Genomic DNA, 27304 nt, shown 5'->3' with positions numbered 1-27304 from the left:
TCTGGCTTCAGAATGTATGATACAAAGCAGATGATAATAATGCCCAAAGAGGTACTGAACATAATATATAGGAAAACAGACAATGCAATATCTAAGTGTTTTGTTCAAGATAGATGTCTCTGAGGAAAACTTATGTTGTTTGTGAGATGTCTGATGTTTAAATGAATTGTATCATTTATGTGCTACTGCCCCAGCCCTCCCAGTGCACTGCACTTGCTCCACTACTACCATGATTTTTAAGTTTAAAAAAAAAAAAAAAAAAAAAAAAAAAAACTAACCATTTAAAACCAGCTCCAGAGCATAACATCTGAGTTGAAGTCATGTTATTAGTCACACTGTCCCACCATGACAACATGCAAGAATTCAGCATTAGACAGCATGTGAATCATTGCTCTCTAGTAACATTCTATGAATAGTGTTGTTAGAAGGAGGCCTTGCAGTTTTGGTACTGGATAAAGAAGCCAAGATAGAAGAATGCAGGAGTATCCCTTGCTAAAAGGTATTCACCTTGCTCCAACTTCTCCACAGAGAAAGGTGAGAATTATTTTCTTCAAAATACTTGGATCTTACTGTCAACCTCTATATAAACAAAGAATATTAGGATGTTATAATCACAAAATAAACAAGAGCTAGGCAAAGCAGACTATGATAACAAAAGAGAACAAATAGAAGGCTTACCCCTATCCTGGGCTCACTCACAAAACACCAACAGAGGCGATCTCCAGAAGAGATCCTTCCCCCCTGGTAGCCAGCTCTTAAATAGGTCTAGGAGAATTGCCTTCACCTGCGCTCCTCTGGCTGACTCATTGCTCGCCTCAGGTGATCAATCAGAGGTTCAGGCCGTGACTCAACAGTTCCCATACAACCTCATATTTTTTTGAGTCTCCAGAGATTAATGCAAAGAATTAGATTCATTTTGCACCAAAAGGAGAGATCCAGTTGGGAAAATACAATTTTGCCATTCACTAATTGTTTCTGTTTTGATGTTTCTCTCAAGCCAAGAATTCTCAAGCGTTGTATGAACAGAAAGTGTCAGGGCACATAGAACTAAAGGGGACCAATTGGCCACCTGCTGCAGTTCAGAAGACCACAAGCATCTCCTTCCCACTCAACAGATCTAACACTATTTTCTTCATTACTTATTGTAATAGTTCACTTAGTGACAATTCCTGCACTCTGTTGCTTGCTAAACACCAAACTGTGATGTCTGTCAGCATCTTCCCTCTCCGTGAATACTGAAAAAATAATACACAGGCTGAACTACTGCTGCTAGAAAATATTTATTCTCAGCAGGAATCTGGCTCTTTGTTACATACTGACACTGAATATTTAAATTACAATCTTCTAATCTTTCATTTACAAGCATCTAGAGAACGTTGAATAAATTAAAAATAAAATGCCACAATATTCTGCCTTGACAGGGGATCTGACAAAGAACAAACATTTTCAGAACTGTGGATTTAGTTTTCTAGCATATGCAGCTCCCATCTTTGACAAGACATGTGCCATGTTCGATACTTCTACAGCCATATACATATGTCAAAAGCTAAACACCTAAACACCAGTTTTGAACATCTAAGCCTGTCTGAAAAACACTTATTCTGCTCCCTCACACTTCAGATTTGATTTGATGTCCCCCTGCATTAGAAGAGCATATGGACTGAGCAGACAATTTAGTTCATGAAACCTGCCCACTATTAAAAATTCTCAGGAGCATTTCTGTGATAAAATACTGGCTAGACCCACAAGCCAGCAGACATGGTCTTCATCCAGTTACTAGTCCATAGAACAACCGCTTTAAAAGTGGAACTGTGTGTGAAGCATGGAAACCCTTAATGTCCAGGATTCAACTGTGGGCTGAACTCATGGCTGAGCACAGGACACTCACAACTGCATGCCAGCTGTAGGCCTAGTAGTGAAGGAACAACATTAGCAAGAATAAAAAAAATAAATGATGGTTCAGAGAGTAGGTATCAGACTATTTTGTCCTTTCTATTAAGAAGAAAGCAAAATTCTTGCACGTCAGTACTAGAGAGGGTAGTCTCCTTTGAATGACTGAAAGCAGTGATTTGGGGAAAGGGCACTGGGTACAAAGTCATTGCACTGTCAATCATGTATCAGATCTTGCTGCATCTGAGGGGGTTTGCAGGACAATAATAATACTGGATAGTTTAGCCAGTGGAATCCTACCTGTCCTTGTGTTCACTGTGACTCCACAACACCTGTCTTTTCAAGTGACTTTACACACATGCAATGCCAGCACTTAGTTCTTTGCATCAGCAGCTCAATTTTCATCTTAATTTCCCCAACAGAGATAGAGCTTGAGCTTTACTGACAATTTCAGTCTAATTTGCACCTCCGCTTAAGATAAGAGCTGCTGAAGATAAGGAAGAAGCCGAACGCTTCTTCAATGAGCAGTGCTAGTCATAGATGATAAAACCTGGTGCTTATTTTGATCAAGGCTAATAAATACTTGCTCCCAATGAAAATTTCTACTGATTATTGCTACATTATTTCTGAAGAATCAATCTCCTAGCTTGCCCTTCCCTCCCACAGCCTTTTCCAAGAAAACCAATAACCCAACTTACAGCATTTAAAGCAGTGTCTTTGAAACAAAATGTTTCAAAAATAACACTGTAATTCAAGATGTACTCTCGCACTTTTAGCACTCCTGCATCCCTGTGAAAAATTTTGTGGCACTGAGTCAGGTGATTAAGCAACAAAAAACGAAGTCAACCTTAGCATGCAAGAGACTAAAACAAAACAAGCCTGGGTCAGCCACTGTAAGCACAGCTTCTTGCTCCAAATAATTAATGAAACAGTTCCCAGTGATATAGTAAATCTCAGGAGGCTCATTTCATGGCAAAAAGCTCTCATTCATCAACACTAACACCTTTTCTGAGATAGGGTGTTTGTGAGATACACAACGCCCCACGATCATTTAAAAACAAAAAAAAAATAAAAATAAAAGAACACCACCCCAAAGCTACAAAAAAAAATTCAGTTTTCTTGGAAATGGTTTCAGTGAGAGTAGAGATACTACCTTCTTAATCCTGCTTTGAAAAGACAGGATACGTGAACTCAGTCTTCTTGTTCTGGCTACTTATGGCACTTTTTTTTCTCTATCTTTGGCAGGAACAAATCAATAAAATCATAGAAGTATTAGACAGACTGAAAGACTAAATGAACAACTGCCTCAAAAGACACATAGATTTTGAAAAGACACAAAAACATGCAGATCCATTAAGGTCAATATGCCAATTGATAGTTGCACCCACAGTACACGCTGCACAAAAGAGCGTTCAGCAATTGCAGTAGAAAAATTCTAAAGACTAAATTTCTCCCAGGAGTCAGGAGGTAAAGAAAAATCACTGCAATCTATACAAAAAATTACATGCGCGCACACATGCTGTGTTTTTGAGTATGATTCCCTCTTTTATATTCCAAAGCTGCTGCCTTACAGCTTTGTATGTTCAGATGAAAGCGGCAGCTGCCAGAGTTTGACTATTGTTTGGGGTTGTTTACAGAAGGGCTGAGAACAATTATTCTCAAGGTACATGGGGGGCTCCAAAACAGGTTGAGACCAATCTGAGAGTATTTGAAAGCCAATTTGCCACGTGTTACACATTATACACACAGATCAGGAGTGCAAGTCCTACTTCTCTTTCTTTTCTGTCTTGACAAGACTTCTTTACTTAAAAAAAAAAAAAAAAAAAAAAAAAAAAAAAAGACCAAAACAAGAGTGTTTATTGTCATGACCAGATCACCCTCCAATCTCATATACCTCTGATATTTCCCTACTCTTTTTAAGATCTGGTGAAAAACTGATTACTCTCTACTTTTAGATATTTGAAACTGACCTCCACAAAACTATGGTTTCATTCTTATTTTTAGACCTTCCACCTTAATTTCTCATTTTTTAACTGGCTTCTTTTCAATCCCCTTTCATCTTGTCACATATAATTTAGTCTCTTCTGATACATGACCTTTTTCCTCTGCACTGCCTCCCTGTCTCTTTTACCTAGCTAAGATGCCATATCTTTTCAAACCTCATCCACTAACACATTTCATTCTGTCATAAAGGAAGCACATAATGATTACTGTGGTCTTGATACAACTTAATAAGGAATATTGTCTTTTTGTCCCAGGAAGAAGAATGATCAGATTCCCATTACATGGATGGCATTAAGCCCTGTATATGTACATATATATAAATGTATATATACATATGTATGTGATTGTACACACACACAGCATATGTGAATGTGTGCGTATGTGTGTAATCAAATGCCAGTCATGATAGAGTTAAAACCAGTAACATCTTGAGTGTATGAACAAATCAATAATTTGGTTCATGTATATTCGCTCATTCATGTATAAACACACCATAATTATTATTTCAAAAAAAAAATGATAGGAAAAATACACTTCATTGTCATCTAACATTCCAAGATGGGAACCCAACAGAACTGTGAGGTTCAATGGTAGCAGTGTTTCGTTGACCTCATGCTGGTTGTCAGGGAAAGGAAAAGATGCAATTCTGGATGTTTCCCTCAGTGTGAAGAAGAAAGACACCTGAAATGGCACTCAGTCACAGTTAAAATAACATTACCCACTATGTAAGCCAATGGAAAACTACACTGATGTAAAACTCAGAGGACCCTTTCACAGGTTAAACAGATCAAAATGTAGATTTCACTACTGTTATAGCAGAATGAGCAACTTGACTTGGATTTTATGTATAGGTTAATTTTTTTGACATTTGGATACAAGTAAATTTTATCTCGTCACAGTGTATTGCTAAGTATTTCTTTTTATAGCAACTAATTCTGCCAAAATGCTTACAAGTATAACTCAATTTCCTTTCTGCTGTTCTCAAGTAATACTCAAAACCTGGCTCAGAACAATAACAAACACAAGAAAACCCTCACATCTATTTAAACTGATTTTGCTTATCACATGTTGCCTACTATAGCAAAAATAAGAAGAGAGTTATATACAGGCAGCACAGTAAAATAAGCATGATCACCAACAGAACATGCTTTAAGTAATATTAAGAAACCAAAGTAAGCAAACTTCAGCTTTTGCAGACTCTAACAGTTTAAATTAAATACTAATTCAGCAAGAGCAAAGCGCTAAATTTTGAAACTCAGTGCTGGAAAGAAGCATTAAAATGTTCAAAGCAAAATCAGAGTATGCAATGAACGTAAGGTAACTGTATCATTCCAATATGTAACAACGAAAGAAGCAAAACACACAGGGGCAATATAACAAAGCAAGCAACCTGTTACACAGTCCGCAGATTTTTCGGCCATCCAGAATAGTGAGACATATAATCACGTGCAACAGCAATAAAATTTATTAATGATAACCACGTTATTCTGCCCTAATTATTCTGTCATTTTTATGGGAATTATGACCAAGGTGGAAGTACAGTGAATAAATCCCAAGCCTATAAAACCGCACATCCTAACCATGCTTAGAACAGTCCAGTTATGGTTGATATAAAAGGCTGAGCATTCGTTTCATTTATATTTAAGGAGCATGCCTATCATTTCTCATTGTTTCTGATGACATAGGCAGAGGTGTAAGAAACACAGTTATCTTTTTTAATATGCTGTTATGGAAACTATCTAGAAATGCTGGCAATTTGGAGGAGAGGAAAAGAGAAAACTGCTAATGCTGTCCTCACATATCATTGTGAAATTTGATCATTTTTGGATAGAACACTGAATACATTTCATTCTTGTAAATACATCCATTTCTTTCTGCTCATTTAAGGTCATTTTCTTCACTTCAGTTTAGACTACCTCTTCTTTTACAGTTTATAAGCATGCTATTTTATATCAAATTAATGTTACTGTATTTACATAACCTCATAAAAAAAATCACACTTATCTCATGTGTTTTGGTTTCTTTCAAGAAACTAATTGCCACAGATAAAAGGGAAAATATTGCTTGCCTTCATTCCACTGAATTGCACCAACAAGACAACCTGGCCTTTAAGATTCAGAAGAGGCTGCACTTCGCAGAAGTTTATTACTGTAACATTGTGGGTAATAAGTGGGAATTCATTATTCTTTCATAAACACTGAATTTGTTAGCACAATATCTTTGAAGTGATGATATCAAATCCATTACAGACATTTGTGAATTCAGATCCGGAAGTCTTTTGGCATGCAGGTGACTACCATCAGCTACACATTACTAGGAAGTTGAACTACAGGTAAATAAACTACTTGCCCAAAGTGTTGTTACTGCAGAATATTGCAGACAATTACTATTATCATCTGGATGATCTTGTTTGATGGTCATGTGAGAAGTCTATCCATTTCTCGATGAGAAATGTCACGGCAATTCTTGCAATGATCAGCCAGAAGGTGCAGGTGTTTCTGAACTGCCCAGTGGAGGGGACTTAGCTCGCAGCTCCAAACTATAGTCTAGAAAAGCTTAGTCCTCTCCACTGACTGCAGAGAGATTGAGTCTCCACAGACTAAAATTATGACCACATTTAATAACTAGACTAAATGTAAAGGCCCACAAACACTCCCTGCGTCTTTTATTCTTGTACCCTTTTGGAAAATGAAATCTTTAGTGCAGATTCTGTCTCTTAGTTGTCCTGTAAAAAGACATTTCTGCTTACACATGGATAGCATTCTCATCAGCGAGAACTGAAACCAGGATTTTCTGTGTCCAGAACAGAGGTGCATAACATGAAAACAGACAAGGTAATATCTTTGCTCTGAGACCATCAAGATGTTTTTATCATAGCCAGGCTGGACTACATACATATTATGTCAACACACTGGTACTTCTATGACTTTAGAACAGATATCAGGTTTCTTGGTGTGAATTGGTTCACCTATTTAAACTGATTTTCTAAGCATGTTTATCCTTTCTTAATACAAATATTACAGTCTTCTCTGTCTATGAAGATGTAAAAGCTGATCATTGCACAACACAGTAGAAGACAGGTAGGATGGGATAGTGATATCTGGGACAATAGAGGCAGTCACTACGCATTGTGGAGATCTTAAAAGCTATAGAGAGAATTCTCAGGGCTTGCAAGACCCTCGGTAACATTTAATTATCCTTTTTGAGATTTTCTTCACTTTGAGACAGTTAAAGCAGACTCAAACTTTCCCACAATCTTTGAAGCCTAGGGAACAAGGCTGGTTTTGTTTCAATTCTATATTTGTAGCTGTGGAAACCAAATGCTAACAAGTTTGTTAGTGCTTCAGATTATTTTTCTTTAGAAAAAGATCATCTCGAGATTTGGTTTCAACACCCTCAGGAAATCTCTGCTTAGATTCTCTTTTCCTATTTCCTCACAAAAACGCATGTTTTACGCTGGATCTATTGAAGTTTCAGGACTTTTCTGGACAAAAAAGCCCTGGAACTACAGAAATAAATTCACAAGTACATTTTACACAAGTACAAATTTGACCCCTTTAATACCTGTGCAATAAGGTAGCACAGTAAGAATGTATAAACTTTCGCTGCACTTTCACCTCTACTAAAAATTGTTTCAAGCAGCAGCAGAGCTGAATAGCCACAACAAAGCTTCCCCTCAGTGTCAAAAGTGCTCAGATAATGGTGCTGTGTAAGGGCAGGGCCAAAAGCCCATAATGTCACTGCTACTGCTTCTGCATAAAATGACTTCATGCTCTGTCCTTCAGCAATTCTATGGAGATAGCAATGCCACAACTACTGCAGTCTCAAAGGACTAAATCATTAGCACAAAATAATACTCCAAAGATGAAAATACACCTAAGAATTCCTAAGAAAGGATTTTTAATTTCATCTCACTGTAAAATATAACCAAATATCCTTTTCATTTATTTATTTATTTTTTGCTGCGATAAAAGATGCCAAAATGAAATAATGTATTACCTTGCCTGGCTGCAGATAAAGCTACCATTTCCACCCAAAAAAGGAAAACTGTGGGAAAAAGAAAGTCATTATCTTGCTAATGAGTAAAAAAGCTTAGCAGTAACTTGAGCCAGACATAAACAAACACAAGGCGCCTGGCTCCTACACTTAAGCAGTTGTTGCGTGGGTATAAAAGGTTGTAAGCACCTACAATAAACGGTTCTGCACCAACAAGGGAGCCCGCGCCTCTCTCGCCAGCAAGGGAGCTCGGAGTCCTCTTGCCACAGAAGATGATAATTATTTTACTCTACATCCCTTCTTCAATTTATTGTAATTGCAGTTCTGCATGCCCTTCTCTTGCAGTCCCAGAAGGCAAAGGATGTTTTTGTTGCATTTCTGGCCCAATCAGAAAAAGTGAAAGTAGAAGTATCACAAGAAAACACATTTATATTTAGTTGTTAAATACAAACATTATGTTGATCTCCAGAGACAAATCCATAACAAGTTAAAATACAGTTTTTTTGGATTTAAAGCAATATAACTGAGAGACTCAATCTTCTCAAACTAATTGATTTTTCAGGTCATGGCAATTAAATTCCATGGGAAAATACAATCCATTATGTACACTGCATTCTACTTAGATAAAAACTGCTATGTGTTTGTCCACATGAAGACATGATCTGCCTTGGGAGACTTGCAATTACCTCATTTACTTCATAACAGGAAAAAGCAATACAATATCTACCATTTGTCATATTTACATTTATGAAAACTTCCCCTTAGTACTGGCTAGCAGACCTCTTAAGGACTGCCTAAGAGCCTTACAATTTGATTCTTCACAAATGCTGAGCTTCTAAAACCTTGTTTAAAACCTTGAGTTGACTGTGCTCTCCTACTTCTGCACATTACATCTTAAGTAGAAAAAGATGTCTTAACTGACAAATGGAATTGACTATTTAGAAATGTGGTTTCAGCAATCATGAAAGCAAAAGACCCACTTCAGTCACTATTTGTATGGTGGGAAAACAGATTTCTTGCATTTACCTTGACCCAACTCAGACAATGTCAAACAGGATTAATGCTAAAGTAAAGCACAAGATCTTTTAGAGGTTTCAAGACATTGTTTTGGTTATAAAATGAATGGTAGATGTAATTATAATATTAGCCTATTTGCTTAATTACTCCTATTCATTATTTCTCAGGTTTCAGTGCCTTCACTTGAGGGTTTGGGTTTAATGTAACATTATGCTTTCCAACCATTCCCTCAGTTTTTAACAGTCTCTGTACATGCATCTGGCTGCAACAGTCTATTACGGTCAAGTCTGGGTTAATGTGCTTTTAAAGTTTTTACCTTAAACCAAGGCATTTCAGTACTTAACCTCTGTAAACCCCTTTTCTGAACTGTCACCCAAACAGTTATGAGTGTTTAACTACCATCTACGCAAATATAACTCTTGTTTTTTCCTATAGATGGGTTTATTAAGCTTTTGCCCTCTTTTCCTATCCTACCTACCTGTTGGCTACCCCAAATCCACTCTATGTTCGTATTTCAAGAGATTATCCATGTATTTATATGTATTTTTGGAGAAGACAGCAGTTCCTTATTCTGTGAAGCTTCCAATATCAGAAGGTATTAAACTTTTCTAGAGCTATTCCACATAATATATTTTAGTAAGGACATTTTGGGCACATTTATACAAGCACAATTTTCTTATTACCTCAAAACCGACCTTAGCTTTATCACTCGTAATGTAATACTGAAGTTCACAGAATCATAGCATCCTTTGAGTTGGAAGGGACCCTTAAAGGCTATCTAGTCCAATTTCCTGCAATGAACAGGGACATGCACAGATACACCAAGTTGCTCAGAGCCACTTCCAACCTTACCTTGAACATCTCCAGGGTCAGGACATCCATCATATCTCTGGGCAACACATTCCAGTGCCTAGCTACCTTTACTGTAAAAAAATTCTTCCTCATATACAACCTAAATCTCCTGTCTTTTACTTTCAAACAATTTCCCTTGTCCTATCACAATAGACTCTGCTAAAGAGTCTGTCCCTTTCTTTCCTATAGCCCCCGTGTAAATACTGAAAGGCTGCTCTCAGGTCTCCTGGAGCCTTCTCTTCCCCATGCTAAACAGTCCCAGCTCATTCAGCCTGTCCTCCCAAGGAAGATGTCCCATCCCTTGAATCACTTCCGTGGCCCTCCTTTGGACATGCTCCTACAGGTCCATGTCTCTCCTGTACTGAGGACTCCACATCTGGACACAGTACTCCAGGTGAGGTACAGTAGAAGGGCAAGATCACCTCCCTTGACCTTCTGGCCATACTTCTTTTGATGCAGCTCAGGATACAATTGGCTTTCTGGGCTGTGAGGGCACACTGCTGGCTCACGTCCAGCTTCCTATTCACCAGTACTGCCAACTCCTTTTTGGCAGGTCAGTACTCAATTCTTTCATTTCCCAGCTTATACTGATAGCAGTGGTTGCCATAAAACAGATGCAAGGTCTTGTATTTGTTGAACCTCATAAAACTGACATGGGCTCACTGCTTGAGCCTGTTTAGGTATCTTTGAATAGCATACCATCCCTCAAGTAAGTCAGCTGCACAACAGAGCTTGGTGTCATCTGCAAACTTGCTGAGGGTACACTTTTCCTTAGTGAAGCCATGCTGGTTATCCCAGATCACCTCCCTCTTTTCCACATGCACAGAAGCACAGCATGAAGCTGTTTTCTGCACTGATTAGCACTGTCCTCTGATACTGTCCACACTCTGCAACAGTTTATCAAATTGCCTACAGTGCATAACTGATATAGTAACCAAGTGCTAATGTCAAGAACCTATTTGCATTCAACATCTTTTTACACAGCTCTGCCAATGAGCAGTCTTCCTCTAAGTTACCTTCCGCACAGCACTCTGAACATATCTCCAAAACTTTCAGAAGGGGTGTGAAAAGCATTTGTGTGACAAAACAACATAAAACCCATGAAACAAACACAACGCAACGCTGCTCTGTAGACATATTTAAACTGCTCAGCACATGAACTGAGAACAGACTACACATCTCCAGCCGCACCACCAGGTGGTGCTCAGTCCCCTCTGCAGCAGCGACAAACAACTGAGAGAGGAAACTGCTTAACTGGGAACTAACGCGGGCATTCATAGCTGGACGACTCTCAACACAGCCCTGCTGGACGCAGAATACTCAGCAAAGTGCCACTGTGAGGCTGGAGGGGTCACCCTACATGAGAGGAATTGCATTAAGTACCAACTGAGCAGGTGTGCCAAGCTGGAAGCTTGAGATCCTACTGCACCTGCAGGGAAGCCTCAAGGACTTGATAAACTTCTGCTCTTTCAGGAAAGCAAGCTGCATGAGACCTATACAAAATGAAAAAAAAAAAAAGATCTGTGTTTTCACATAGTTTTCATGCTGTTATATCTGCTCTGATGCATTTTAACACATTTAAAATAACACGAAGTGTGACCAGTGAGAAAAAAACTATTGTAAGTTTTGACTGCAGTGAAAACCAGTCAATTTCATTGGCATCGCTTTCAACAACGTTGTCTTAGGAAGCAATTTACTTGTATGTATTCCCATTCATCTAAATTGTAGTAAATCAGAAATTTCTATTCCCATAACAAAGCACAGAACTGACTGAACACAATATTGTAGCAATATAATTGTGTTGTATGCAACTACTTTTACACTGCAATGGTAACTACCACTAGACGGTTTGGTCAACTGCATACTGACTTCCAAAAATCTCAGATTTTTCCCCTCCATTTTTTGTAACGAAGTTGAAATATCAAACACAAGATAATTCCCAAACTCAGCTTAGCAATCTTCATGGTTTTGCGTGCAGAACACTACAGCAACTGCCACTGCCCCTTCTCTTGAAGCTACAGTTAAACTCCCAAAATTCATGAAGAACAAGCTCCACACTGGACAGCAACTTTGTTCAAATATTTGAGCACCACAGGAGTATTTTTCATTAGGAATCCCAAAATGGTAATAGCTTGGCAAAGATGGCAACAGCCCTCAATCTGAAAAATGCTGATACACTCAAAAGCAATACTGGCTACATTTCTTCTTCCCCCCATCAGTTTAAAATAGCGTATATAACCATTTCAAGTGAGTTTTACCTACAAAAAGAAAGGGGGAAACAGAAAACAATAGACCAAATGATGTTGGCATGCTAATAGTTCCTTAATATACAATGAAACTGTTATCTGAACCTTTTCTTGTGTTAACAGTTAATTAGCATCCTTCTTCTTTTTCTTTTTTTTTTCTCTTGAAGCTTGCCAGTCATTCTCTACTTCACATTCACAAGCAAACCAAAATAGCAAGATACCCTTGGATGATTAGAACTCTACTCAGTGATTTGGCCTCCCATTCCTGATCAGGCCTGGATACTGTGAAATCCACCAGGAGGAAAATCTATTTTGCCATAATGAAGTGTGCACGCATGACTGTTTAATACAGCAGCCACTGAAGTGATACAAGTCAAAAGAAATTTAACTGTGAAAATGATTTGAGAATCTCTCTCAGGCTTCCTAACTTTCCACATTTGGAATGAAAATGTTCAGCATATTGCATTATTCACTAGCTAGAAAATGGTTTATGGTGATATAAAAATTCTTCACTGCTGATCAAACACATCTGTGGCATCTTTACCAGGCTCCTTGAGGTATCAAAAGTCACATATTGTATTCTCTTTGCATGGGAGAAGCAAAAAGTCCACAGCTTCTTCCTTGGTCCTCAAATCTCAAGAGTCCGCTTTTCACAAGAGGACTAGAAGATATGCAAACAGGAATAAAGACAGAGCTTCCAAAATATTTGCTCATGGCATATTTTCTGAGAATTGAGAGCAACACAATCACAATCTTTCTATGCATTACACATCACGGTGCACTACCTCAACCAAGTAAGACTCCTTCTGGGAGGAAAAGGGTTCTTGTTCTCTGTCATTCATTCAGTCTCTGCATGCACAGTAAATATTTCTAAGGTGTTTCTTTCCCAGAGAAACTGAAATCCACAGCTCACCTTTGACCAAATCTTTACAGGTAAATAGAGGTCAAACAATGCATTGAAGGATATTTCTAAAGTGAATTTATCCCTTACTCCTTCAGCACCTGTGTGGAATTGCAGTTCTGTGCTCCCTAACAGAAATTTTCTATCAGCAGTGACTTTAGCCAGCGAGCTGTGCCATGCAAAACACAGGAATAAGACAGGTCACAGCCCAGGACAACTGCAGTCACTGCTTCAAGAGATGCATGGCACAAGAGCTGTCATGCATGCCAAATCTCCTCGTTATGGAGAGATAACTCGTGTCATTATCAGACCTCTCACTATTCATTCATATTTCTGTCCTAATACAGTCATTGTTTGCTTTTAAGATAGTCAACAGCTTGGCACATCTTAATCCTGAAAGCAATACATTTAATACTGCCTACAAAGTACTACCCGATACTGACACACAGCAAGTTTCCTCATATTCAGTATCTTGTGCAGGAAAAGAAAAATCAGAAAAGAAAAGAAAAATCAGAAAAGAAAAGAAAAATCAGAAGGGAAAGGGAAAGGGAAAGGGAAAGGGAAAGGGAAAGGGAAAGGGAAAGGGAAAGGGAAAGGGAAAGGGAAAGGGAAAGGGAAAGGGAAAGGGAAAGGGAAAGGGAAAGGGAAAGGGAAAGGGAAAGGGAAACGGAAAGGGAAAGGGAAAGGGAAACGGAAAGGGAAAGGGAAAGGGAAAGGGAAAGGGGAGAAGAAACAAACATTTGACATCTAGACAGCATGGATGACACTTTTGGTCTTTTCTTTCAATTTAAGGCAGCAAAAGCAATGACTTTTTTGGCCAAATAGCATGATATCCACAAACCTGGAGGGCTACAGCTGCACTGTGTGCACTGGCTCTGACTGGGAGAGTTAGCTTTTTTCATAGTAGGACTTACAGTACTGAGCCAGTACTGAGTATTTGTGGCCAAAACCGTGCTGATAACACACCAATGTTTTTGCAGTTGGTGAACAGTGTTTACACAGTGTCAAGGCCCTCATTTTCTCACTCTTCACCCCAGCAAGTAAGCTGGCATGTCAAAAAAGCTGAGAGTGAACATGGATGGGACAGCTGACTCAAACTGACCAGAGTGGTATTCTGTATCATATAGTATGCCATTGTGCTCAGCAATAAAACTGGTGGAGCTCAGGAACTGGCTCAGGGTATTGGCTTGCTGGTAGTGAGAAATTTCTTTGTTTTCCTTTGTTTTGCAGTGGTTCTTTTCCTCTCTCTCTTTTTTTTTTTTTTTTTTTTTTTTTTTTTTAACTTATTAAATTTTCTTTATCTCAGTCCATGAGTTTTCTCACTTTTGTTCTTCAAGTTCTCTCCACCATCCTGAGAGGGAAGACTGAACAAGCAGATGTGCACTGCTTAGCTGCCTACCAGGTTTAACCCACAACACTGGAACAAGTTCAGGTGATGACAGCTGATCTGAAAGCAACACAAATAAATTTATACATATAAAGTGGAAAAATAACAGAGACATACAGGTTTTCTATTAAAGCTTTTTTCCCCAGACGCCCTGGTTGAGATTCTGCAAATATGGCAACAGGAAAGAAGCAAGCCTTCCTGCTTTCCCTAAACAGACATGACAAAGGAAATTCGTATCGTAAGAATAATAATAAAGGTAAGAGTAAACAATGCTGACAAGCAACTAATGAAGCATTAAAATAAAAAGCAGCCTCGCATGACTGCAAACATTTTCCTACCCCAAGAACTTTTTACCAAGTTACCCTAAGGTTCGTTCAGGGCTTCTTTCTGTTTTGGAAAAAAATACAAAAATAAAAATATCTGCCCAACTGTTGCAGTTGATCAACTGTTGTGATCTCTCTGTTATAAAACTCAGAATTCCAATATTTAACTGAAATGTTTAATATTAAGTAATCAGTAGCTAGCTTAGTAACCGACAGAATGATTCTGTACAGATGTTTTCACTCTTCCCCCTATACAATGACTTTCATTTTAGCTGTAATCCCATGAAAGGGGTCAGAGGCTACAGGAATTGAAAACTGTGTATATAAAAATGTACAGCATAACAGCAATCTGTCATGAAGTGGGGAAGAGCCAAGAAAAGCTCCTGTGGTGGGAAAAATAATCAGTAAACTGGTATAGCTGTTTTCCAAAATCAGGTCATTAATTCCTGACAGATGATTGCTGAGTTTCCAAGGTTAATTTTTCTTTCTCATCAGGTCCTACCCTGTCGATTTAGTTAAAAAATTACACAGAAAGCATTCCACCCAGCTCTGCTCTAAACAGTGCTGTCTCTCCAAACTGATGACCTTTGAAGATCTGCTGAAGATCTCTCCCTGTGCACCAGAAGGGAAGCATTAGACTAGAGCCCTTCTGAGGACATGATAATATTAGCTTGACGATGAAGGCTAACTGCTGTGAACTAAGAGCTGGGGCTCACTGAAGTCTGACAAACGTGGACTGCCTTACATTCACAGCCCGGATGTAAAATATTCTGGGATGCAGGCACCTTGTGATATAATCAATGCATTTTACAACTGCAAAAATGAATTATGCCATAGCAAAACCTTGATCTTCGCGGCCCTGGATGAAGAGGATTAAAGACACAGTGAAAACCTTTCATTCATTACATACAGTCTTCTGCACCCAATAATATAAATTACTGGAGTCTCTTTACCAGTCACTCCTTATCCAGCATGTACTGAACATTAAGACTCACTGATTTGGCTTAAAATTTACTGATAAGGTAGCACCGAACAGATCAAGCAGTGCCTGTGCTGATTAGTGTCTGCTTTTCTTTTGACTATTCAGTCTCATTTGAGATGCTCTCTGTTATTCTCAGACAAAATTACTCACATACAAAACACTCTCTTCCTCACAGATCCTAAAGCATGAGTCTTCAGTTTTGTGTCAATTTTCTTTGAAAGAAGGAACAAAGTGGATTTTCTAGCAATTAAATACACAATCTAATCTACAGAAGACATGTTATCTAGGCAGCCACAGCAGCTTCTTATATGCTCTCCATCTTTTTGCTCTCACCTAGATAAAAGATTCCCACGTGCAACAAAGCTCCAAAAGGACTTGTCCTTTCCACTGCAATTGGTAACTGCAGGGATTTTGCTGACATTGTTTAAAAAAAACTCAGGAGCACTGCTTCACTGTGTACCAAGCAACCCTTGAGCTGGCAGTTAAAGTCAAGAGGTTTTTTTCCTTCCAGTGACTTGGAGTAGACTTGAATCAAGCAAGTTTGAGAATATATACTTCACTTTCTATTAGCTACAATGAGGAAGAAAGATTTGCTAAGTGATACGACAATGATCATCTACATACCAATGAAGAGAGACACCCACATCAGAAGCAGGAGTCCAGACAACAACTCCACTTCCAGTTCCACCGTGGGGGCATCACCCATCAGAGTCCCATGTGCACAAGGACAGAGGAACCCCGTGGCACAATAGCAGACAGGAATCCAAACCAAGGACTCTCAGAATGGAGTACCTTGTTCCAACCTTTCTGAGGGCTGTCCCAGAGCCACCAGCCCTAGTGTCCACCACTCACCATATGTCATTTGGAGCAGCTCTACGGATGCCTGTTGAGATTAAGGGGGTTGCTACTTAGGGGTGGGTCATATGGTATGCAGGCAAAAGCTGTTTGAAGTCATACAGGACTTATTACTACATAACAGTGAGGTATCAAGAACAGGACAAAGGAGGAGTTCAAATGATTTGAGGATGAACAAGAGGGGGAAAATAGAGGGATAATGTTATAAAAGGACAGTCAACTGGCTGAATATTATGCTTGTCTAACTGCGCTCAGTGCTGAGCAGCAGTCCATCCTCTCTTACCATTATATTATTTTCTAACTCCTTCCTGGTAAAAGCTCTCTATTCTTTGTGTGTGAGGGTGAATGGGGACCTGAGTGCAGCAAATAAAGTCAGACTACATGTCAGATTATACATACATCCATACTACAAGGTATGATCACTAGCAGAAATCAAGCCAGACTAGCCAAGGAATAGAAGGAAGGGCCTGGGAACAACTGAGTGAGTTGTTATCAGCTCACTTCTAGGTATAAGAACACCTCCTATATCTAGGGAAAAGAGCACAGGGAGGTCAGCTACTGGGACATCAAAGACCTGACTAGCTGCATCTGTAACAGAACTGGAACAGAGCTCTGGCTTTGGTGCTTCATATGGCGAGATACCAAAGGCTGCAGACACTGAGATCCAGAGGCCAGCTACCAGGCAGACTAAGCATCTCAGTTCATTTGCTGCCTGCAACCACATCGTACATATGTCCATATCTCACTACTTAAATTCCATCCTGTTTAAAAAGAGATGGGAGCAGGCTGAGGCTGTTGTTGCTGCCTATGTTCATGTGGGTGCTCAGAGTGCCTCTGTGACCTGTGTGGCTGGTCATGTACATGTGCACACATAACTATATATATATAATGAATATACATGCTTTGTATGCATGTTCCTGCTGGAAATGCATCTTCAGCCTTGCTACTAGCTGAACCTAGGAGCTTGAAGCAATAGCAACTCTACCTTCCTCAGGCTGTTGGATCCAACATGGTTTACATTCTTAACAGAATTCGCTGTTAACTATCTGCCAAAATATCTGAGAGGGCTGCTGTCTGATCACCTGTCTGAAGGAAAAGACTTCTGAAGACAGGCTTGCTCCCTTCCTAGCTAACAGTGCAGTAGCAGCACAAGGCCAGAGCAGCGCCTTGACTCTGAGACTTCTATAAGGTGAGAATGTTTCCAGCTAAGCTGCAACAGGTGCGACAGACACCACGTTTGCTTTCACTACTACAATATGACATACTAATGGCTTGTCACTTTTCAGGCTGACTTATTTCTTCCTGATAACATTTAAATGGCATCAGTAGATACTAGAGTCACAAATCTGACGTGTACGCTTAATCACACCTCTTCACTTTCCAAATAATGTTTTCATGTTAGAGCACTATTAAGCTTTTATTAAAATGACAGCAACATCCCTATGAATCAGATAAATGCACTTGTTTTTATAACATTTTAATTAGATTAGAGTTAGTATGGCTTCTTATTTACTTGTGATGATGGAAAAAAAATAAAAAGAAAAAACCTTTAAACCTCTCCCAGAAAGTTCCTCACTGTAGGTTCATATTTTATGCTATTACAGTAGCACTTATTTAAATGAAACATTGCATTAAGGATCTAAATACAGTAAGCACAGCAACTAAAAAGGAAGAACAAGCTGTCTTCTATTGTTAAAGATCATTCCAAAATTGATTGGATCTGAAACAGTGTGCTTAGGGACCTCATACAGACGCAGAATCAGCTAGCAGTGATGGGACTATGATTTTTCACCCTCTTCCATTTTTGCTTTTAGCAATAGCTAAGAAAAGAGAACCAGGATTTTCTGAGGTTTCATGAGGCACATGAAAATAGGTAATGGCTTGTATGGTGGGCTTCCTTACTGAGAAGAAAAGGCCTCATTATGAAATAACAAGCAAGAAGACAGACAAACTGTCTTGAAAGCTGCTGCTTTTGGAAGAGCAAATCTCCCATAAAGGCAGTGTCGAACTATGTGACTGTGAGTAATATCACACCACATAAAAGTTTTGGAAGAAGTAGAGAGAACTGAATCAAGAGAAAGGATACAAAGATTATACTAGAAACAATGTGAACTAAAGACATCTCCCAGAGCTAGTGAATTTGTAGCATACACAGCCCTGGCCTTTGTACTTAATTTTTAGAAAAATTCTGAAAACTATCCCTTCTGGACTGACATGAAGCAAGAGTTTGTCACTGAGAAAGAGAATAAAGTAAATTAGTATCATCAAAAATCTGATGAAAAGTGAGACTACCAGATAGCATGGCATAAAGTATAAAACCTCCACAACCACCTTAACTTTCTTTGAGTTATATGCATAGGTTGCTCCTAAAGTAATGTCTCCTATTTCTTTTCATGGAAAACACAACAGATACAAATAGCACAAATCTGTTTGATAGAGCAAATGCTCAGCTACAAAACACAACTCCTCAACAGAGTCACCACCATTAACTGTGCATTCTTGCCAGTGACGAACAAGAGACCGCATGCCACGCTCATAAAAATCTGAATCGCGTCTAGAACACGGCTTGTCTTTCTTATCCCCGTCACCACTGCTGAAATGCACCACCAATCACCTCATTGTGCTCACATCCACTGCTTAGTTTCCATAAATATTCAGCAAGCATTGATGAAAGGCAATGAGTGTCATTTTTTTTCGGGTGGGGAAATTCCATGACACACATCTGTTTCATACCTGTTTCCATGTCAGGCACTATTTTGTCAGGCTGCCCCTCTGCTGCCATTTGTCATACAACAACATGTAATGGGACACTGGGGAGAAGGTTCAACTTCTACCGCCATAAAGCCAACAACTGCCTCTGATGTCATGGGCCAACATAATAAAATAATAAAACAGAACACATTTCTTTCAGAGCAACCCTCATATTTCAAGAACTAGCTTACAGGAGGTGGATCAAAGAGTAACTATTCTTTGGGAAATCCTATTTAAAAAAAAAAAAAAAGTGTATGTATGCAAAAGTACAGGGTATTTAGTCTATGCTTATTTTTCCCATAAATTCTGCAAACAAAATGTTACATTCCACTATGTCTGCACTACACTGAAGAGCCATTCAGTGCATCTTCACAGCCTATTCTGGGACACTGATCCTATATTTGGTTATGCTGATTTTACACTAAGAGGAAAAGAAAGTTACTGTCCATTTACATCTGTGTAAGCAAATGCACTGTTGTGTCCCTCTAAAGTCAAACTCTGTCAGCATGCAGAAACAGACAAGATCAGCATAGGAAACTACATGAGTGAAGGGAGGGAATGAAATGAGCACTAAAATAAATTCAGAGAAAGTAAAAACTGTTCCTTTTTTTTGGACACAGTGTCAGTCTCCCATTCCAGAACTGTGAGATACGACAGTGATGAAAAACAAAGCCAGGATAAGAAGAAATTAAATTATAAAAAACAGTATCTGACATCAAATACATGATATGCCAAGATATGCAAACAAAAATCTCTTACTCTTTCCAATGAAAATTAAGAGCAAATATACATTGAAAACTAAATGCTTACCTGATAGAATATATTGGATTCTTCCCAAATAGCATGAGCTTCAGTGTATGCTGTATTCCTGCTAGTAAGCTAGCAAATGCTGTGAGATCCCGAAAGTGCAGCTTTGTTTTAAAATCAGGAATCAGATCCTTACATTCAGTTAGCAATGGTGACTGCTTGGCCTGAACTTCTTCAACTAATTGGTAATCCTATTCATCAAGTTAATTTAAAACACTTCTACCTATTTCAACAGACCTGGGCAAACCTATCTGCATGATGATAATTCCCTCTGCACAAGTAAATGTGCCACACACAAGTCAGTGTCCCTACAAGAATGGCTACAGTGTTATATTCTTGCCTAACCATATTTTATTCATGCAAGGATTTACTATTTTCCATCAATCAAGTCCCAGAAGGTTTCCTTCCAGAAAGCAGAGCAGATGACCTGAGTCACCACAACACACAGCAAGGAAACAAGGTGTTGGAGGGAATAGGAGAGGGGCTGTTCATTTTAAGTGAGGCGTCATAAAAAATAAATTAGGAAAATCCAAAGTGTTTTTAAATAAATAAATAATCATCAACCTTCAGAGGAAGACTGAAATGCAGCAGCCTCAAGTATTAAAAATGCAAGGAAGCAAAATGATTCAAATGCTTTGATACTAGGGAAACTAACAAAAATATTGGATTCAGACTGTTTTCCCACTGATCTGATAATCGGATTCTCTTTTTTTTTTTTTTAATATATATTTTCATTCCAATTACTGCTATGTTTTGCTTTGCATGAAAACCAGACCTTTGCCCCTTGTTACTAAAGCTATTTTCCTGCCTGAAAACAGTCTTCTATAGATGAAACTTTAATAGCAAACTATCATTAAAAGTAGAAGATGATGGCAAAAGCATCAGATGATACCAGAGCAACTGATATGGATGCTCAAATGACACAGAGAAACAAGAAGTATGGCAAAAGTTTCTCAATAGATTTATGGGAAGCTAAGCATCAAGAGCACATAAAAAATATTCTATTTTTTATGCAAATACCCTCTATCATTGCTGGGTGAAATCTGACAATCTCAGTAGAGATTTAATATCCTTTCTCCTATTGACAACTCCATCTTGAAACACAGTGTTTGAACTTAGAAGTGCAAAAGGAAATCAACAAGGGCAGACAAGCTTTGAGTCATACTGGACTATTCCTACTGCAATAGGACAAAAGGATGCAGTTTTCAAAGCTGTGAACGCATGCTCATGTTCTTGTAGCACATCAGGGCTTACAACTAAAATAATCACAAATCAGTCAACGCTTTATCACCAGTCCCTGACTTCAGGCTCCACCTCCCAAGACCAAGAAACTAATAGCTTCCACTTTCCTGAAAAGTAGGATCTGAATCAGCTGGAAGTGGCCAGGAGGGAAAACTGATCTCTAATCCACAACTATAATGTTTCAGGTTTGGAAAGCAAAATGGAATAGGGGGGAAAAAAATAAAAAATAAAAAAAATTGCTGCCTGTTAACAATACACAATGTTACAATATATGTTAAGAAACTGCTCTGCAAAAATGTTCTCTCAGTGCTGTCCTTGTAGTGTAGTACAACTGTCCTTGTAGTGTATTACTCCACTTCTACTTGAAAGCTCTGCCTTTAGAGCTGCAACACACTTCTTTCCATTTTTCTAGTAGCTTGGACAGGTAAACAAAAAGACCACAGTCTCTGAAAAAAAACCCACATCAACTCATCAGATCACCTAGGCTGGAAGAGACTTTCAAGACCAACAATCAATCTGACCTGTTGCATCCCAACACACATGTCCCTTAGTGCCATGTCCACATGTCTCTTAAAAACCTCGAGGGACGGGACTCCACACACTCTTCTGGGCAGCCCATTCCAATGCTTGACCACCCTCTCCATGAAGAAATTCTTCCTAATGTCAAATCTCAACTTTGCTTGGTATGACACCCATTTCCTTGTGTTCTACCACTTATCACCTGAGAGAAGAGACCCATCTTACTTCAGCTGCTTTCAGGTAGTTGTAGATGAGGGCTCCCCTCAGCTTCTTGCTCTCCAAAATAAACAACCTCAGCTACTTTTCATAAATCTAGTTTTCTAGGCTCTTCACCAGTGCTCTTCGCACTTCTCTGCAAGCTTTATTCTGTGAGAAAAACACGCTAGTTCAAGGCCTACAACAACACCAAACAATTATTTGAAGCAAACACTGTTTGTACAATCACAGTATAAAACTGGATATGGTCTTTTAATATTATGTTTTTATGTTTGTTTTTAAATATGCATGACATTTTGTAGTGGAGAAGTGCATACAGTACCTGTTGTTACGCTTATGTGACTCTTTAAAAAGTTTTCATAAAGACAACAGGTTACCAGTGAAAAATAACATCAGCTCATCAGGTTCTTCAGGTGTTCTTCTGCAAAGCTATGAAATAAATAACAGTTCACCTCCTCCTTGGAGAGACCTAACACAAAATTTTCATGTATAATCACCGTAAAGTCTTCCCTCCTCCCCACAGCTTCATATTCTACCCAACCCCTCAATTTCAGAAGATCTTTTTTTTTAAAAAAAGAAGCAAGAAAAAGAAAAGAAAAGAAAAACAGCTTATAAAACCACAAAGAAAATAAAGTTATTTTAATATATATATAAAGAGAACAAAATGAAACTTGAGGGAAAACTTACTGGCGTTACAGTTTATCCTGATACAGTCTAGATGGGGAAAAATAAATGAAAGATGAAATTGCATCCTTCAAGGTAACAGCTGCAGACATCCAAAAACAATCAAGTCCACCCTTCCGGGGACAGACACACGCAAAGAGATGTGGCCATTTTATATTTATATACGGTCTGTACAAGTTCAGAAGTGGATGTATATGTACAGTATATTCTACATAAATATTTGTTACATAAATATATATATATATGTAAACATATATATACACACATATGTATAAAGAGATATACCAATATACATATATATCCACACTTAACATTTTATTTTTATAGAAGACTATGCATCTAAGAGTATCTTCTACTCCAGACCATGAAAACTGATGTGAATTACAAGAAAAAAAATTGACAATTAAGCACAAAAAAATCTCTCTTAAAATGCAAATCATACTCCAGTGTAATTTCTCTTTTTAAAAACCTTTAGCAATTTCTCTAAGAAGCTTGAAGTTTAAAATCAACCTTTACACTTGGATTCTTTTGAATTAGTTTGTATTGTTATTGCATAAATACACCATCTGTCCAACACAGAATACCTGTAGAATCAGTCTATGAGATTTGTTGGTGCAATATTTAACCCTTTCCAGCTCTCCCAAAGACAGACCCTCTACTCACGTCCCCTCGTGCCAGCCCAGAACTCTTTTTCGTATGTGCACAGGCACATTTAACACTGTCCATTCAGGTGAGGAAAGGGTTAATATACTGCCCAGTTGTGTCCTGTCATAAAATGGCCACTTGCAAACAGCTAACCGCACGAACGCCCAGCCCAGATTTCAGCTAGTTCTGGAGATTGGGAATACTATTTTTTTTATTTTTACTTTTATTTTTATTTTTTTCCTACTTGGTGGGGGACGTGAGGAATTCTTTCAAAGGTTCCCAGCCCTGCCAGTTCCACAAAGCCCAACCTCACCTTGCTGCCTGAATGCTAAGATTGAAAGGAATGTTCATAACGTTCAGGGAGAAGATGAAATGGGCAGTGGAGTGGCAGATCTGTGAATCTTTGCTCGCCTGTTTCATTCAGAGATTATGGACAAGGGAGGAAGAAGGGGTATATGGAAATTAAAATAGAGTTATGGTTGTAGAGCCTAATAAATAGTAACTGAAAAACTGCACAAGAAAAATGACTGGAGGTGGGGGAACCTGAGCTAGAGGGTTTCTGAGCATCGCTTCTTTAATTTTACACATTAATGCTCAGCATATCTCAGGATATGACCCATAATATCCTACATTTATAAATGCCTACTTACAGCCTTGTGAACAACTTCTACTGTGGTGTCCAATGTGGTTGAAAGCTATTGTATCGGTGCTATTGCATATTTTGAGTGATGCTGACCTTCTCTTGGGAAATCAGGCCAGAAATAACAGCACCATGCTACTAGAAACCCAGGTTACTGAGGTTTTACCAGCAAAGATGGTTGTATGTATTACAGAGATATGGCCCAGAGTGATTATACAGAATGGCAGGGAAATACAAAGCAGTTTGCTGCTTAACTGGGCCAATTCTGTGTTTACTCAGACAATTATTATAAGAATAGGAAAATTATTTCAGCAGCTTACGCAAGCTTATTTCAGCTTCATGCAATCTCAGAAGATGAGAAAGAGTAAGGATCTATAAATAGAGTCGTAACAAGTTAGGGGTATACCAATCAGGAACAGCATAGCCATAAAGCATCTGTTTTCAACCAGAACTTCCCTTGAGAAAATCTGGGTTTGGTTTTGTGCGATTAGGTTTGTCATGTGTCGTCAACCGCAACAGAAAAGTGGGAGCAAACAGCCCTGGAGCAATTGGTACAATCACCATACAGAGGTGGCTATATCCCATATAGCAGCTAGATGGGTTAATGGGAGCTCTTACATATATGCTGGGAAATCAGCTACCCTTGCCTCTACAACCTGAAAGAGAGTGAGTGAGAGAGACTTCAGAACCTCACTGCAAGTGAATGCATCACGGCAGATACAGCTAGAACGGGGAAATGATTTATGGGCTGAACAGTTAAGTGTGCCGTAAAGGGAAACACGGCTGGTCCTCAGCAACATTCATCGAATTCAGAAACTAAAACCACTGTTGTGGTTCTGATCTCTGCAGAGAAGTTTTGCTCTTTTTTTTTTTTTTTTTTTTTTTTTTTTTTTTTTTTTTTTTTTTTTTAAGCAGTACTGAAACAACTACATGCCCTAGAACTGCCTTCTAAGTCACTGTCTGCTCTGAGTGAAGGGATTGAAGGGACTGATGTCTTACACTGATTTTCAGTGTAGCCCTTATCCTGACTGGTAGATTTCAATTTCAAAGGATAATGAGACCAGGCCACTGAGGGAGTGGCCCTGACAACTATTACGGTACTATCTGATCACCAGACTCAAAATAAAGTGCCAGGAAAAAACACCTGAGCTTGCTCCAGAAGAATCAATTCCTGAACCAGCCTTGGTCCAGCTAGGTCAGCAGGATCTTGCTTGGCAGCTAAGCTCCTACATCTGCCTGTGGTACTACACCAGCACTGCCACACTCTCCTGCACCTGGGCTAACACTGACGCACTCTGCCACAAAGACTCTCAGTCCACCACACTGCTTATCTCTACAAAGCACTTTTTTACACCAAGTAGATGTACTCTAAGATCCAATGCCTTTTCCACTTTACTAATGGAAGTTAGTAATATTGCTGTATTCCAATACCATGGCAATTGCCAGAAGAGAAGAAACTAGAATATCTAGGGAGCCATCTGGTTAACAAGCCTTCAAGAATTGAAAGCGCTTTGTAGAGAAAGACATTATCTATTGCTGTCAGGCAAGCTATGGAAGCTGCAGTTGCCCAGAAGTTCTGGATGAAAATGAACTAAAATGAATCTCAAGTCAGTCACTGAGAAGAGAGGCATTAAAAGCCAAACGTGCTACACTGAAAGAACAAGCACAATATTTTCTATTTCCTTAATCCTGATCCTTGCCCAAAGCAACAACAAAGTTACAATCATTAATACATGAAACTGTTTTTTCCTTCTTACATCAGTTTTTAGAAATGAAGGAAATACTTGGTTTCCTCTAAAACAGTACAACACTTCAAAAGCCAAAGCTAAGGGTGCTTTCCCTGACAGTAAGGGGCAGGGTTCACGCTCAGCAGCTGCAGAATTGAGGAACAATTAAGAGGACTGCTCGAGAGTCCTCCAGCAGTGCAGTAAGACTTTTGATAATTATCATCTATGGCTCTCAGTATTGTTATCAGCTTCTGCTGATGTGATTTACTTTGTTGAGGTATGGTTGTATTCCTGACTTAAAAAAAAGGTTTCCTTTTCTTTGGACTTCAAAGATGAGTGTGCTTAAACAGCTGCAAATCCAGTAAGCAGCCAGTCCTACCACTGAATGAGGTGTTTAGAGGACAATCATAAAGTAACTTCATTTTTGTAAGGACATGGGGAGCAGGATGACCTGAAAAGATCTTATACAGTTACTTTCTTCAATTGTTATTCCTAGTGTAAATCAGATGCTGCTTTCAAGGTTAGGTTTTCTAGAGCACATTACAAGGAAACTGGGAAAAAGACTCTCTCCTTGCAAAAAGGTTAAACAGCTTCACTCCAGCTAACTAATGTTAAAGATTCACTGTTTGAATAACATTAGTAGCAGAACTGATGAAGTCTCCAGTAATTGCATCTGTGTTTCTTACCACTGTTCTGTATCTTTGTGCTACAGAATGCTGATATTTACATTATGTGCAATTTTGAGGCCCAAGCCTGTCTTTTTCCTTGAATCCATCGATCATCTTTGCTGTGGGAGGATAAAATGTTTGCTCCTTTTGAAGAGCATCCACATGTGGTTATGGAAGAGCACTTCAAAGTAAGACTAGAACAAGATAATCAGGGCCTGACAATTTCTGCTTACTCTAGGTTATCCCCTGTGGAGAACTCAGATGAGGCCCTGTGCACTCTTCCACCATGCTACAATGCAGCTCTTTGTCTCTCTTACTTCTCAGATTGTGCACCCACCTGTTAGTATTAGTGGGAAGATGACAGACATTTTTTTCCCATCTATTACAATAAAAATATATATATCAAAAGTCACCGTATGGGTTGATTATTAAAAAAAAAGCATGTCTAGGTACGCATTTGCACATCTGCATGCACGACCTGCACAAAAGTTTGGTGTATTTGGTGTAAAAGTTCAAGCATGTTTAAAAAAGAAAAACAGAAAACATGTATGCTCTGTCTTTATATATGAATTATAAAAAATCTGTACATCTTGGAAAGACAAAGATGTCTTTGAAAACCCTAAGGAGAAAAGGTAGGAGACAGGCATAGCCACATTTACTTACAGGAGAACTCATATTAACCGGTTGTAGGCAGAATTTATTCTAGTCACTAGTGCCCTGAAGCTGAGCCTAGCAAGAAGAAACAAAACTGAAAGATTCTTTAACAAAAGTCAGTGAAACTATAATCTTCCCATTCACCAGTGGGAGGAAAACAAAGTGAAGGTGCATCTCTCTATTGGACCAGCCATTTCTTTCCCTTTATGCAAATCCCAGCATCAGAAATGATTCCCAAGCATGTTCCAAGCCATTATTTGCTTCATCTCTCTCTCTCTCTCTCACTCCTTTCACTGTA

General features: G+C 38.8%; 1 protein-coding gene across 6 annotated transcripts in view; it reads right to left on the bottom strand.

Annotated features, from left to right (window-relative positions):
• NRXN3 (neurexin 3) overlaps positions 1-27304 on the bottom strand; it is a gene marked incomplete at both ends in the record, with an annotated part of 895090 nt that overhangs the window by 590619 nt on the left and 277167 nt on the right. For 3 of the 6 annotated variants that reach the window (XM_079537660.1, XM_079537661.1, XM_079537662.1), the window contains one exon: positions 22676-22702. The exons of the other annotated variants lie outside the window; for them this stretch is intronic. In XM_079537660.1, the coding sequence (XP_079393786.1) occupies positions 22676-22702 (27 nt within the window). The remainder of the gene's footprint in view (positions 1-22675; positions 22703-27304) is intronic. 6 annotated transcript variants of the gene reach the window in all.

The sequence above is a fragment of the Tetrao urogallus genome (assembly GCF_951394365.1).
Source record: "Tetrao urogallus genome assembly, chromosome: 6".
Lineage (NCBI taxonomy): Eukaryota > Metazoa > Chordata > Aves > Galliformes > Phasianidae > Tetrao > Tetrao urogallus.
This window is presented reverse-complemented; position numbering and strand designations above follow the sequence as displayed.